This window comes from Oncorhynchus clarkii, chromosome 27, assembly GCF_045791955.1.
Source record: "Oncorhynchus clarkii lewisi isolate Uvic-CL-2024 chromosome 27, UVic_Ocla_1.0, whole genome shotgun sequence".
NCBI lineage: Eukaryota > Metazoa > Chordata > Actinopteri > Salmoniformes > Salmonidae > Oncorhynchus > Oncorhynchus clarkii.
In genome coordinates, this window is record NC_092173.1 from 13,443,614 (window position 1) to 13,457,365 (window position 13,752).

At 47.4% G+C, this 13,752-nt stretch overlaps 2 protein-coding genes across 11 annotated transcripts in view; one reads left to right on the forward strand and one right to left on the reverse strand.

Annotated features, from left to right (window-relative positions):
* LOC139385888 (multiple epidermal growth factor-like domains protein 6) overlaps positions 1-1,965 on the forward strand; it is an 87,239-nt gene extending 85,274 nt beyond the window's left edge. Inside the window, exons 36-37 of the mRNA XM_071131173.1 lie at positions 132-260; positions 745-1,965. Of these exons, the coding sequence (XP_070987274.1) occupies positions 132-260; positions 745-824 (209 nt within the window). The 3' untranslated portion in view covers positions 825-1,965. The remainder of the gene's footprint in view (positions 1-131; positions 261-744) is intronic.
* A 6,102-nt stretch (positions 1,966-8,067) lies between these two features.
* The window catches only part of LOC139386028 (histone-lysine N-methyltransferase MECOM-like), a 191,279-nt gene continuing 185,594 nt past the window's right edge, over positions 8,068-13,752 (reverse strand). For 7 of the 10 annotated variants that reach the window (XM_071131422.1, XM_071131419.1, XM_071131416.1 and 4 more), the window contains 4 exons: positions 13,357-13,501; positions 10,961-11,203; positions 10,534-10,708; positions 9,152-10,306 (listed from right to left, as the gene is read on the reverse strand). In XM_071131422.1, the coding sequence (XP_070987523.1) occupies positions 10,172-10,306; positions 10,534-10,708; positions 10,961-11,203; positions 13,357-13,501 (698 nt within the window). In that variant the 3' untranslated portion in view covers positions 9,152-10,171. Of the gene's footprint in view, positions 10,307-10,533; positions 10,709-10,960; positions 11,204-13,356; positions 13,502-13,752 lie in introns of all 10 variants that reach the window. The other 3 variants (XM_071131421.1, XM_071131423.1, XM_071131413.1) reach the window with 3 other exon arrangements.

The following is a 13,752-nucleotide window of genomic DNA, read 5'->3' on the forward strand; positions in this document are numbered from 1 at the left end:
ATTTTTTGTGTGCTGTCTCCATCTTTTTCTCTTTGTGTCGGTCTTACTTTATGTCTTTCTTCTGTCACTATTTCCTCTCTTTTCTGTCATTCTTTTTCTCTCTCTCTCCATCTCTCCTGCCTGTCCATCAGACTGTGGAGGAGATCGTTTTGGTCCTGGCTGCTCCCTGCAGTGTCAGTGTTCCCATCAGGCCCAGTGTGACGCTCGTAACGGCCGCTGCCTGTGTCCTGTTACCTGGCTGGGCCCCACATGCACAGAAGGTACTGTATACACAAACAAACGCACATGCATGCAAACAAACACACACACACACACGTGTGCACACACATACACACACACACACACAAATGCAAACAGAGACACACACACACACACATCGCCCTGATGAGTGAGTGATACCTATTGCCCATCACAGCAGACACCCAGGACCAGAGCTGTAAAGCTGAACCAGGTTTTCATGAAATAGTGCATCGGTAAGTGTGTCAAGCTCAGGCCTTCAGCTCTGTGTCTCCGTCTCCCTCAATAGCCACTCCGGCCTCTGACAGTTATTTTAATCCACACCCAGCGGGGTGTCTGGCTTGAAGCTGTCTTCGTTTCCTCCACAAGCCCAGCTCACGGGAGACCATCCAGATCGACCAGCAAACAACCCAACACACCAGCAACTCCCCGAACGGCGAAGAACATTTGCTTTTGATTTCTAGAAGGTGCCAAATGTCTTTTTGTCTGCCTCTTCTCTCTTTTCAGGACGACTAGAGACTGCAGAGGTCCCAGCATTGGGCTTCTCTCCCTCCCTGAAGGGGCCGTCTGGTCTCTCCCACTCGTAGCACCGCTGGAGGCCCCACATCCCAAACTAGACGTCCCAAATACCCCCGCCAGATGTCTCAAACACTGAACAAGGTGCCCTAAATATGAAATCAGGGGTCCTGGGGCGTCATGGGATGGCTGTGTACAGTTGGACAGATGGACAAAGGTATACAGCCAGAAGGTGATTCAGGTCTGGACCAGACACACAAGGTAATGTATTCTTATGTCTACACCTGTATTCTGCACATTTGGTTGAGAAATGTGCATTGGCTTTTTGTGAGCCTGCAGAAAGGTGCAGAATGCCGGTATAGTTAGAGAGAGAGCAGGCTACACAAGGACCTGGAACATTGATGTGCTGCTGGGCGGTAGACATTGGAACGCGCCCTACCTGATTGTCTCAGGACTGGACCTCTGCCCCAAGTCAACTGGTCTAGCCTGTCATTCACCACAGGCCAAATGCTTCCTGGACATTCATAACGTCTCTGTCCTCACCCCAATGCAGCTTTGTGCCGCCTAGTACACAGGGGCGGGCAACTACGGTGCTGGAGGGGCACAGTGTGTGCAGACCATCACTATCACACATGATTCACAAAGACCATGATTCGGTGATTAGTGGAATCAGGTGTGTTAGAGCTGGGCTGGAACAAAAGCCTCTTGCTTACCCATGGCCTACCCTCAGAGTCATTGGTCAGACTGACATGGGAGCAACAGCCATCACTCCCGAAGTGTCCACTGGTACTGTCTCTCCGTTGAATGGCACTCTGTCATTTTCTCATATCGTATACAGTGAGACTATTTTGTGTTGTATTTTACTGGTTTCTTTTGACAGCGTCTGCCTGATTGCTTGTCATAAAGTGTTAATATATTTTGAAATTGCTTTTGGTTGTATGTTTGATAAGATCACTTACTGTACTATCAGATCAAGGAAATCCACATATCAATTCATTACTGCTGTTACTGTCTGTTATTGTAAGTGTGTCAGTTAAATGCCACTATGACCTATAGAAGTCTGTTTTAGCCAAGTAATCAGTATATTTTCATGTAGAAGGGTTTTTAAAATATTACAAAGCATTTGAACTGTACCTCAGGATACTGCAATTCATACCACTCATAACATGTACTGTACTATGTGCCTGATGGCAGGCTTTATGTAAATGGTGCTATTTTGAAACATGATTTTTTCCTTTAAATTCTTTTTTTGCTAATGTGGTACATCTGTCTGTTATTTCTGTCCCTAATATCGCATCACCACATTTAGGAGAGAGGCCATTTTATCTGGGAGCAGTGTAGCATGGTATTGGGTCCTCTGCCTGGGAGCTTAGAGAAAGGCAGTGGGGTGTGGAGTGGGTAGGAGATGGGGGGAGGAGAGGGGGTCCCGAGATGGCCTGTCACAGAGCAGTGATGGAGGATTGGAGGCCAGGGAGCACAGGCCCGCTGCTGATCAGCCAGGGAGGTCAAGCGGCGAGCAACAAGCCAGACCGTTACCTGTTACAACACCTGTCAGAAGGTGGTGATGGGGGGGTGGCACTTGAGCATAGCAGAGGTCGTGGTGGAGGGGAGAGGAGGAAGGCGGGCGCCTGGGACGTCCGCCCCCGAGGCATTTCTCAAGTGCAGTGGAGCGTCTCCAGCGTCCGCCGCCGGGCAGTTGTCTGGACCGTGCGTGGACCAGGCAGCCCACATCGGCCGCCTCCGTCCCCGGGTGAGTGATGTGCGAGCTGGGCCGCAAGCGCAAAACCAAGCCCCTGGCTGATGGATGGGGGGCTGCTCGGCCTGGACCCGTGTTGTGACAAGCAACAGATGTTCTCCAATAATGTTTATCAGCCGGGCCTTCATCTTCAGATGACACACACCTGTTTCCAGTCAAACAGCCCCACAGAGACCATCCATCCTCCCAGACCTGGGTGGCCACAGAGGGCTCTATTCCCCAGCCCTTATCCACCTCCCCATCTTTAATACCCAACCCTTTCCATCACACAGCTCTCTCCCCATCTCTAATCCACCTCTCAACCCCCAGTATAACCCTGCATCGCCAGCCCTAATCCCATATCATATCCATCCTCCACAACCCTAATCCCATATTTTACCCACCTCTTCCTTTCCATCACCAAAGGGCTCCCTGCACATCATTGATCTACCTCCCACCCCCACCTCTACAAGTCTCCATCCCTTCCCCACCTATCATCCCCCAACCCACCATACTGCTACCCCTTCACTACAGACCTTCTGTGATCTCTCTGGGCTAGACAGGGGCTGGGCTGTTGTGCTAAACTGTGCCAGGCCTGAACACAACACAGCACTGTGGTCATGGTGGAAGAAGGGTTTTCATGGCCGAGTGAGGGTGATCAGAGCAGGAGGGGGTTAGGAGGAGGGTTTGGCAGGAAACCGGCGATGAAATAGCCCGTTGCAAGGTAAGATCGCATCTGGGTACTTTTTCGCTGTAATTAAGCATACACTCCACTCTCTCGGCAAAGAGCGATTTCTATCACTTCGCTGTCGTCGAGATTACTAGCCTACTTCTCTCTCCCTCTGTGCTCAGTCAGATCACACGAGGGCAAGTTGTTTGAACTGGAACGGACAAAACAAGCGGCTCCGATAAATCACCAGGGGAAATCATTTTAACGTGTCGTCCTGCGCCATTTGTTTGGTTGTTGCGTAGGAAAATAAATGTGAAATGCCAAGCCTGCTAAAAGATGGGTATCTAGGAACTCTCCACACTCTGACTGTTAACACCAAGCAAGGGATACAAAGGCTTCCTTTTGTTTATTTATCTGTTCTAGTCTGACAATGAGTGTAGTTTACTTTAATTATTATCACTATCAACCCACAATATCTACTCCAACAACTGAATGTTCTGACTTGAATCAAGAAGGCCGTGTGATGATAATAAATCCGCATAAGTGTGAAATTCTAGGGCACAATTCCGACGTAGAAAATTACGCCTTCCTTACGCAGGCCTTTGGACTTTTCTGTAGTTGTTATTAAGATTTACCTTATGCAGTTGCATAACAGGCTTTGAAGGCGTGGTTCACTTGCACACTGAATAAATAAAATTCAACTGCTGAAAACCCTCCCACTTATTTTCTCGTGGTTCTCGTGGAGTTTTCATTCAATAGGGTTTTCAGTGCATTTATGTTAAATTAAGCCATCCCTTTAAATATGGTGTACCTTTTAATTCAATGTTTTTTTTGACAGACTAGAAACATAGAGAGAACCGGTTGAGAGTATAGGGATCAATGATAGAAGGCCATCTATGCATCTTTGTCTTTGTTTCAGCACCAACTGGTAGATTTAAAAATACTCATCTCATAGATTATTCAGACATTTTTAGGGTTAGTAAAGTATGTATGAATAATACAAAAACAGGTTTGGAGAGCCTTTACTCACAAAATATGTTGATGAATAAAAAATACAGTGGTTTGATTCATGATGAAATGTGTCATATTCAAGTTAACATCCATGAAATATTGCAAGGTGGAAAAAAGTTGACAAAAGTCCTATTAATCTACCCCAAATATCACTGTTCGTGGAACTGTGTGACAAAGGTCCAGTCGTCATGAACCATCGCCAGGCTCCAGGTTTAACCTGCTACTTGTGGTCTGAGTTCCATAATGATTCACAGAGGCTACATGTCCCAACATTAGCCTAATATGATCCGGTAATGTTAGTGACCCTCAGGAACAACTACACAGGCGTGACAGAGGAAAGAAAGGTCAACGGAATGGAATGATGCAGAATGTAGACTACAAATGGAAGAAAACTAACACCTAAGTGACAGTTCTAAATGTATGTGGGTATTACTGACGGTGGTTCCCGATAGTGACTAATATTTAACATGGTACAAATTGTCAAATAAAACCTGGGCATAGGTTATAATTAAAGTGTTCTGAAGCGCTAGTTCATCTCTACAGAAGCCTATAGCTTGGGTGTTCAAATGTCATCCGCGCAAATTATTAAGAGCACAATCAAAAATTCTGAATAACGGCACATCTATTTATAGCCTGCTTCACTGTGGAAAAGTGGTCGCAATACATGTCATGTTGATACATCTTACATCTCCACCCTGAAGGAGTGTGCATAGCATGCTGTTCTCATGCTTAAGTTCAAGGTCAGAATAAGGAAGAAAAGTGCGTAAAAAGGGAATAACATTCCATTAACGTGTTTTTTAACTCGGGTCGGAATCGGGGCTCAAGTGAATGGATCTGAAACCGAGTTTGGTGCACTTGTTCTATGTCCACCACTGGATGGCGCTGAGCATGGTGCAAAAAACAAGACTTTGTACTAATAAACTTGACTCTCCCTACCTGACCAAGAGACCACTGTGTGAGTGTGATAGGGATGTGTAAAGGGGATGTCTGAATACATTTTTTTCTGAATAATAGTCTCTGTCCCAAATGACACTCTAATTCCTATATAGTGCACTACTTTTGACAAGGGCTCTGGTGCTATTTGGGACGCACACAGACTGGTTGTCTTGGTTTTTGTGTCCGATTTTCAATAACTCCAAGAGGATGTCAACAACAAACTCAAAGTGGTTCTTCTAACACGCCTGCCCTGATTAAGACTTGTCATATTAAAATCATGTGCATGGCGGTTCCCTTGGCCTGTTTCCCTAGCCTGTTTCCATGGCCTGTTCTGCTAGCTGATTCCCCTAGCTGGCCCCCACAGGGCCCCCATCAATAACACTAATGACCCATAGCCCCTTGGGAGAAAAACAAGTAGCGTAATGAAACCACCAGGAGTCTTAAGGAGATCAGCAGCTCTCTGTTCCAGAGAGGAGAGAAGCTGCCTGGGTAGGCTGTCCTGTCTGTAGGCTGACCAGGCTGGGTGGCTGGCTTACCCCTTCACTACACAAGTACCCAGGGATGTAGGGAAACACTGGGGGTGTTACCACTATTAAACTATTGAGAAACCAGACAAAAACTCAGTGTGATGATTTGTTGGAGTTCCCCCTTTTTGGCTGTCGCTTGATACCAACTGAAAGCCAGCAATCATGTTCCTTTCCATACCCCCACGCCCCTCACCCTCCACCCCCCTTGTACTGTACACCCCCATGCCTTCCTCTTCAACAATGTTTCCCCCGGCATCTGAGTCAGCTGGAATGCCAAATTAATCAGTATGAGAGCCAGCTGCGACAGCCCCTCGCCTCTCTCTCTCTCTGGGGCCTGATGTATGTTCCAGTGAACGGGTGGCAGTGTGCCACACAAGGGCCCACTGGACGGGTGGCAGTGGCAGCAGAGAGAGGAGTGAGGGTGGTGAGGCCATAATGAGGCCCGATGGATTCTGAGCCTCTGCCAGCTTCCCCATTAGCTGATTGGCTCCCAGCCCTACTGAGGAGTGGACCGCTACAGCCCACTACTACGCCCACAGACACACATACACTTGACACACACACCCCACGGAGTCACCCTGCCTCTCTGACACACACTGCAATTAAATAAACCAGATCACATGAACTAATCCACACTGCTTTTCTGTGTTCCCCCAGCTTGGGTAAATACACACACGCACACACAGACACACACAGACGTGCGCACACACACACACACAGTGTCCCTTCGAGCCTGCCAGCCCCACTAACACACAGAGGTCTTTATGTGGAGCTGTGGGATAATGGTGGTAATAACGTGTCTCAGTGTGTGGATTAAGTGTGAGCTGAGGCATGGGTGACACTGGCATGTGCTAATCCACAATGATCAAATTAGCAATGCTGAGGAGCCCAACAGGGTACACTGCCAAACCAGGACCCATGCCCCCTTCACCCCCTGCCCACACACTCTCAGTCACATTCATACACACACTACCCTACTTTCAATTAATAATTTTGAGTTATTTTAATAGGAAATGGCCCCTCTGGTCTATGGGTTCGACTTTGGTGATATAATTGCCTGGCTAGTGCTCTTTACAATGACAAGTATCCTAGTTTAGCGTTTGAGCATGGGATTGAAAATACTTAAAGAGACTCTCCTTACGAGTTGCATACTTTTTAGCCAGTAGTTCTGAAAGTAGTTCTCAAGAGACAAAACGGGTCCCCAAAAATGTTGTACTACGTCATATCTGTGCAACATGTCGTTGCTCTCATCTGGCTCTCTCTCTTTCCCTCTCACTCTCTCTGCTCTGTGTGCATCTTGCTGGCTGTGACTCAAATGGCAAGGAGCTCAAGACAGTAATTCTACTTCTAGATTATGAATGTATGAACTACACATTGACAGATCCAGTCGCTTCCAGGGCACGTCTTTAAGTTGTTATTATTATAATCTCCAGCAGGGGGCGTAGTACAGGGTGTGTCGTTACCCTGTGGTGAGGCAGGTCAGTAATGGTCCATACAGCTTAAAGCCTCCTATACTCTAGGCTATTATCACCTCCACTCCATTATGACCCTGCACCGTTCGCACAGGCTGACCTCATCAATGCTGGACGACCCACACTGACCTCATCAACGCTGCCTGACCCGCCGTGACCTAATCAAAGCTGGACGCCCCGCGGAGGAGGACTGACGGAACGGCGGGGCTGATCGACGAGGCCCGCTTAAAAAATCATCCCATCCATTAGGCTTGGTGAGAGCCACTGTAAATGTGTTGGAGAGTCAGGGCTTGGGATAGCCACTGTCAGCCCCCCCAACAAAAACCTCCTCACCCCCCACACACCCCACTCATGGACTGGACAATGGACGTGAGTGGGGCTTCTCAGCCACAATGTCCGCCCACAAATGCGAGCCGTGACAGAGGGGGTGTGGGAAGGATGAGGAGGGGCAAGGGGGGTTCTGACAGGGACGCCTGCAGGATGGGAAGTCTTATTGAGCGTTTGAGCGATGAGCCAGGTCATCACATCTCCCCACCTCATCCATCATGGCCCACAACATGGCCCCAAATAAAGAGGACACATTCCTGCCTCCGCTTCCACTACACTACGCTTCTCCCTCAGCCTCTCTTTCTCTCTCTTTCTTACTCTCCCTCTGTGTCTGGCTCAATCTCTCTTTCTTTCTCTCCCTCTGTGTCTGGCTCAATCTCAGTTTCTTTCTCTCCCTCTGTGTCTGGCTCAGTCTCTCTTTCCCTCTGTCTATGTCGCTCTCTGTGCCATGGCCTGGGAAGAAAGGGGGGACCAGAGTTATCTCACACTCGGAGGCCCTGGGAGAGCCAGGAGAAAGGGCCAGGTGTCTCTCTGACTCCCAGCTCTTATTTTAACACACTGTCTGGACAAGAGGGAGGGAGGGGGGCAAGGAGAGAGAGTCAGAGAGAGGAAGAGAAAGCGAGAGCACACATTTAATCCACATTGTAGTCCTTTATTTCTTAGCTGATCCTCCCACAGTATTGAATTCAATTGCATTACAGTTACATTGTAGAAAGCATTAAAACAAAGTACCTCAACTTGCTGATTACTTTTTTAAAATGGATTATAAACAAAAACAACAACGACTTAAAACAAACAATCTGGTCCCTCAAAATGGGAGGATAAATGAATATAATCTGTTATTTATTATAGGTTTGGCACAAGGGATTAACATGGACTGAACGTCACACAAGCTTGCAGACCACCGTAGAAAACTGCCAGATACAGATCTATGAAGACCAATCATGCGATTATGAAGAAATTATACCTGGCATCTTTTTATTTGTTCATGTCTTTATAATGTTTGTTTTTTTCCATTTACATTTGAATCAATAAATTGTCGTACAAAAAAACCCGAAGTAATATCTATTCATCATCAACCAGTTTCATTAGAAGAATAAAGAGTGAATGGTATGTTTAATACTATCCGGCACTCAAACGTCATCTACAAACCCCATTGAGTTCTGGAGTAGGCCCCAGCGAGGAATCTCCCCTTCGCTATGGGTAAGAGCAGTGCTATTCAGTAAACAAACTACAGTTTGCCAAGAAATAAATACAATTCTCAACATACAACAGCAATTAACATCAACATCAACAACAATAAAAATGTAGAAAAAAACAACACAAGAAAACATGATTGTCTAAAAAATGAAAGACACACAAGGAAGGGGGTAGCTAACAACTAGCATTTAGGCTAATTAGTGGTATCGTTGGCCGACTACGATGAGTTTGGGGTTTCGGGAAGGAGGAGAGATGCCCTTATTACTGTTTAACAATTATAATTCAGCACTTGCTACTTTTTCAGAGTAAAAAAAAAAGATTGTGGTTTCTTTTTTACTTCCACTAACATGACAAACTATTTAGATCCTTTCACAGAGAGTGCAGCAGGGTGGGACCGAGTGCAGCTTCAGAGCCTCAGTTTGCAGACACTCGTGTACAGTTCTGTGATTGTGCAGACACACGCAGCTATGCAAACTCTTTCTTGGGTTGTGAAACCAGTCCGATTTTTCTCCGTTTTCAATTTTTCTTTTGTTCTTCGTTCATCAACAATCTTGTCGTAATGCGTTTGTAGCACCATCGTTCTTGGAGAGGTGTGGTTCATTTGGACCCGAGTCTTTACTCAGCCCCACCCTTCCAAGTATCCTAGCATTTATATAAGTACATGTTGATGGAAAAGACCTGTTTATATCCAGGGGTTAAAGGGGAATCATTCTCATAACGTATTTCACTGATACTCCAATTCAGCTGAGAAGGTCTGAAGCTGTGGTGCTGGGAAGGCTAGGAGTGGGCAGGTATGCTAGGAGTGGCCAGGTATGCTAGGAGTGGCCAGGTATGCTAGGAGTGGCCAGGTATGCTAGGAATGGCCAGGTATACTAGGAGTGGCCATGTGAGGTTAGGTAGCTGGCATGGTAGGTCTAGGTAGGATTATGAGGTTCTAGGTGGAGCTAGGGATGCTTAGGTGTGGCCTGGTAAGATTAGGTAGGGCTATGTGGGGCTAGGTAGGGTCTGTACTCTGTACACATATCCAACCGTGGTTGGACCGCGGTCCCGAATGGGTTCTCTAAATACAACCGACTTCACACTGAGGAAGACTGTTCTCAGCTGAGTGGACACATGAAATGCTCTAGCAATGTAACATCTAACAAAACCATCTCCATCATCCCTCCTACCAGCTGCCGCTGCTGTGCAAAACATAAAAACTCAACAGAATAAATACAGCTATTATTACTTACCATTGTTATTTTCATCACCATAGTCAATAATCACTATCATCATCATTGTCGTTGATATTAAACATACTGACTCAATTTAAGGTCACAGAAGGGATGTTTGTTGGATCTCTTGGAGGGCTGGGCTGGGCGGTTCTCTGTGGACGGTGACCCTGCACGTGTGTAAGGCATTCTGCTCAGCAGTCAGATGGGCCGTGGTTCTGCTCAGCAGTCTGTGACGGGCCAAGGGCCAGGGGCCCCGCTGACGGACCCCAAGGCCTCTCAGTGCGATAGGTCGGGGTCGGGGGGTTTAGGGGTCAGGGATCGCGGCATCATACATGGCTGAGGGACTGGATGGCACTGGACTCAGCAGCGGCCCGCGCCAGGCTGTGCCACATGGTGGCTGGTGTGTGGTTGGCTGGGTGGAGTGCGTCCTTGTCAGCCAGAGACAGCATCATGGCGTACGCCTGGGGAGAGGGAGAGTGACATGTTAACTCCAATACACACCTAAAGTGTAGATACACACTCACACAAATACACCGCACATGCATGAGCACACACACACGGTTGCACATATACACCCCCCCTTAAAGTGGTGATTTGATTGCATACATTTTTTATACTTTTTCATACATTATCATGTTACATGTCACACAAACAGGCACGCACACACACACAACAAACACACACTTACCTGGGACTTGGATTTCCTGTACAGGGGCTGTTTGACAGCCTCAGGCAGGCTGGGGGAGCCAAAGGAGGTGCTGTCCCCATCGCTGAACTCACTGTCCTCCATCTTATGCATGTCAGAGAAGTGACGGATGTGATCCAGCGCAGAGTAGCTACTCTGATCCTCTTCCTCCTCATACCTGGAGAGGAGGGAGACAACCGAATCCCTGTCAACATTCAATTCAACTCAATTCAATTTCTCAACTAAACTTAAATAAATGAAATTGAACTAACTCAACTCGGTTCAATGATCCCTTCAGGGGGTTTAAAGAATGGCAATATACTGTCACAGTGTCTCAGATTGGTACATATGCGTATGTGTCCATATATTTTTGTCTACATAGTTGCGTGAGTAGATATTTATGGTGGAGGCTAATCCCCACAACTCTTACCTCCTTGGGGAAGTCTTGCAGTTGAGCTCCAAATCGCTAGGGCCGTCAAGTTCTATTTCATTGTGTAGGATGTCACCATCTAGGTTGCCGGGGTGAGCTTCGTCCCTAGGTTTCCCGTCAGCGTTGTTGCTCTGCTCCCCTTCCTCCTCCTCGGCGCCAACCTCCTCCCCCTCCTCCTCCAGGTCACGTGACCCATGGCTGGCCACCAGGGGCTTCTCCTCCTCGAAAGGACCACCGTTCAATCTAGGAGCGGAGACCAGGAAACACATGAGTAAAACCTAGCACATCACTAGCACAGTACTGCAAAAACTTTACATAAGCAATATACACGCTCACGCTTAGCCATGTTGTACTTGCTGAAGCCAATTATACTCTTCTATCATTGCCATGCACCATACACTTATGGATACAAGGCTAACACACTCATTCTTACATAAAACTTTACAATGAAATGTGGTCTTGTGGTCTTGTATATTTTGGCCAGTCAGTCCCTGTAAGAGTCCCTCCTTCCTGAGTGAACAATGGGAGTAGAGAGAGGCTAGAGAGCGAGTGGGTAGAGCAGCGTAGGGCGGAGCGGAGCGAGCCATGGCAGCTGAGCTGGGGCAGAGAGAGGCAGAGTGGGAATCCCGTTTGTCATCGCGTCTCGGGGGCCCCTCTGGGCACGGGCTCTATGAACGTCTCGCTGATCGCTGCAGCACTTAACAGCACCACTCGGTCTCTCCCGTTGTTTATTTTCCTACTATCTCAGATTCATCTAATAGGCAAAATATTTAGCTGACAGGCCCATTTGTTGGGAGAGTTATGAGGGCCTTGCCAAGCAGCCCATTTCCCTGGTCCCCACGGGGAGAAAAGGCCCAGCTATCAAAACCTGACTGGGGTTTAATCTGTCCACTGTCTCTACAGCCTCAGGAAACCACCATTTGGTAAATCATCTGGAACCACATTAAGACTGATTCACTAATTACACTCTGTGATGTCTCTCGTCAGCTCCCAACTATGTATGTTTCTAGAAGAGGCTAGCACACAAAGTCTGGCTGCGGACCCTCGTTATACACCAGCCAAAATCGCCTCGTAGATTAGAGGACCGTGATAGAGTCCAGGAAATTATCTATTTGAAGGAGAAGAAAAACTGAGTTTGCAATGAGTCGAGAAGAAAAGGAGTGGGAGAATAATTGCATATTTTAGCACAATGGGGAGAATCTGCTATCTGCTATCCATCTCTAGCGTTTATCAGACTGGGGCGATTATAGCGGGAATTGGACAGAGTTGAAAAGCAACGCGCCCCCTGGGTGGCACTGGGAGAGGGCCAGGGCTGCCAAGGCGGTAGTTGCCATGTCTTGTCGACATCGCAACGCACTGCATAGCGAGACCAGCAGCGCCGGCCCAGACCAGAGCCTCCATGATTAAGAAAACAGATCCGCTAATTACGTGTTCAAACGTGGTAATTTGCTGGGGATAAAGTATCTATCATAAGTAGTCAGGAGCGCCGCACTTTGAAAGGAAACACGGGCCGACCCCCTGACCCCACCTTCTCCAACTTTCTTCCTGTCGGCGGACATGTTGGTTCCAGATGTGGGAGCAAGTCGCTCACGGGCTGCAGGTCCCCCCCCCCCCCCCACATCTCATTGACGCTCCAAAGCCTGCACCCACAACCCCTTTTTTACACAATCAAAAGAAAGTCAGAGATCTCTATCTCTACCTCCCTGATCAAACCCAAGGCACGTAAAAATAAGCCCGCCGACCTGTAGCCGACCGCTATCCTGAAGTTGATCATAGTTTTACAAGAAAATTCATTTGCATAATCATCAGACATAATTGTATGCAAGGCCGATACCGGTGCACATGCATGGCCCAAAGTCAACAGTTGTGAAAAGCTCCAGCACGTTTCCAAATGTGGTAATTATCCCAGATGTCGTCAGTGATGATTGCTTATTGCTTCGAACCTCCCTGGGCGACATGTTCATTAATACACACACACACACACACGTACGCACACAGAAATGAATAAAGGCTGAAGTGCATCAGAATGCCGTAGCAGGCCAGCACAGAGAGGCCGTGTCCACCCATGTTTGTCTATAATCGTCTCCCTGTTTAGCCTCAAGCACTGAATATGTACTGCAGAAAAGCAGGCCTCTCGTTTGTGTGCGTGTGTGTGTGTGTGTGTGTATGTGCATGTGTGTGTGTGTGTGTGTATGCGCATGTGTGTGTGTGCTACAGAGGATAAGATGAATGATGAATGCATGTACTGTTTGTAAAAGCTTTCTTCTTTTTTTACACACACACACACATATAGTACATGTACATTCACACACACACATATAGTACATGTACATTCACACACACACATATAGTACATGTACATTCACACACACATCTAGACAAAACACATGACTTACCCTTCCTCAGAATGGTCAGGGGACGGCTGGTTCTGGCCTGTGTTGCCGATAAAGTTTCGTATTTCGTTGAAGTAGGAGTCCTCTTTGTCATCCAGGATGGCGCTGCTGCTGTCCAGCTCTGACCGAGGGGAGGACGCAGCCGTGCCTACAGAAAGATGACAATTCTAATCAGTCCGTTTGAATATTAGTATCAAAAGAATACAATTAAGACCACAGTGACAGCCCCATTGGATTCTCCCTTTGGATGACAAGAAACTATTTGGAATCAGATAGTTGACGAGAAACCAATCCCCCACTGGCCTGCATGGGGCACCAGTGTTCCAGTATGTAGTGAATCTCCTGTTGCTGTTGGACCAAGGCCTGCCGGAATAGCACCCTTACACTGGCCTTATTACC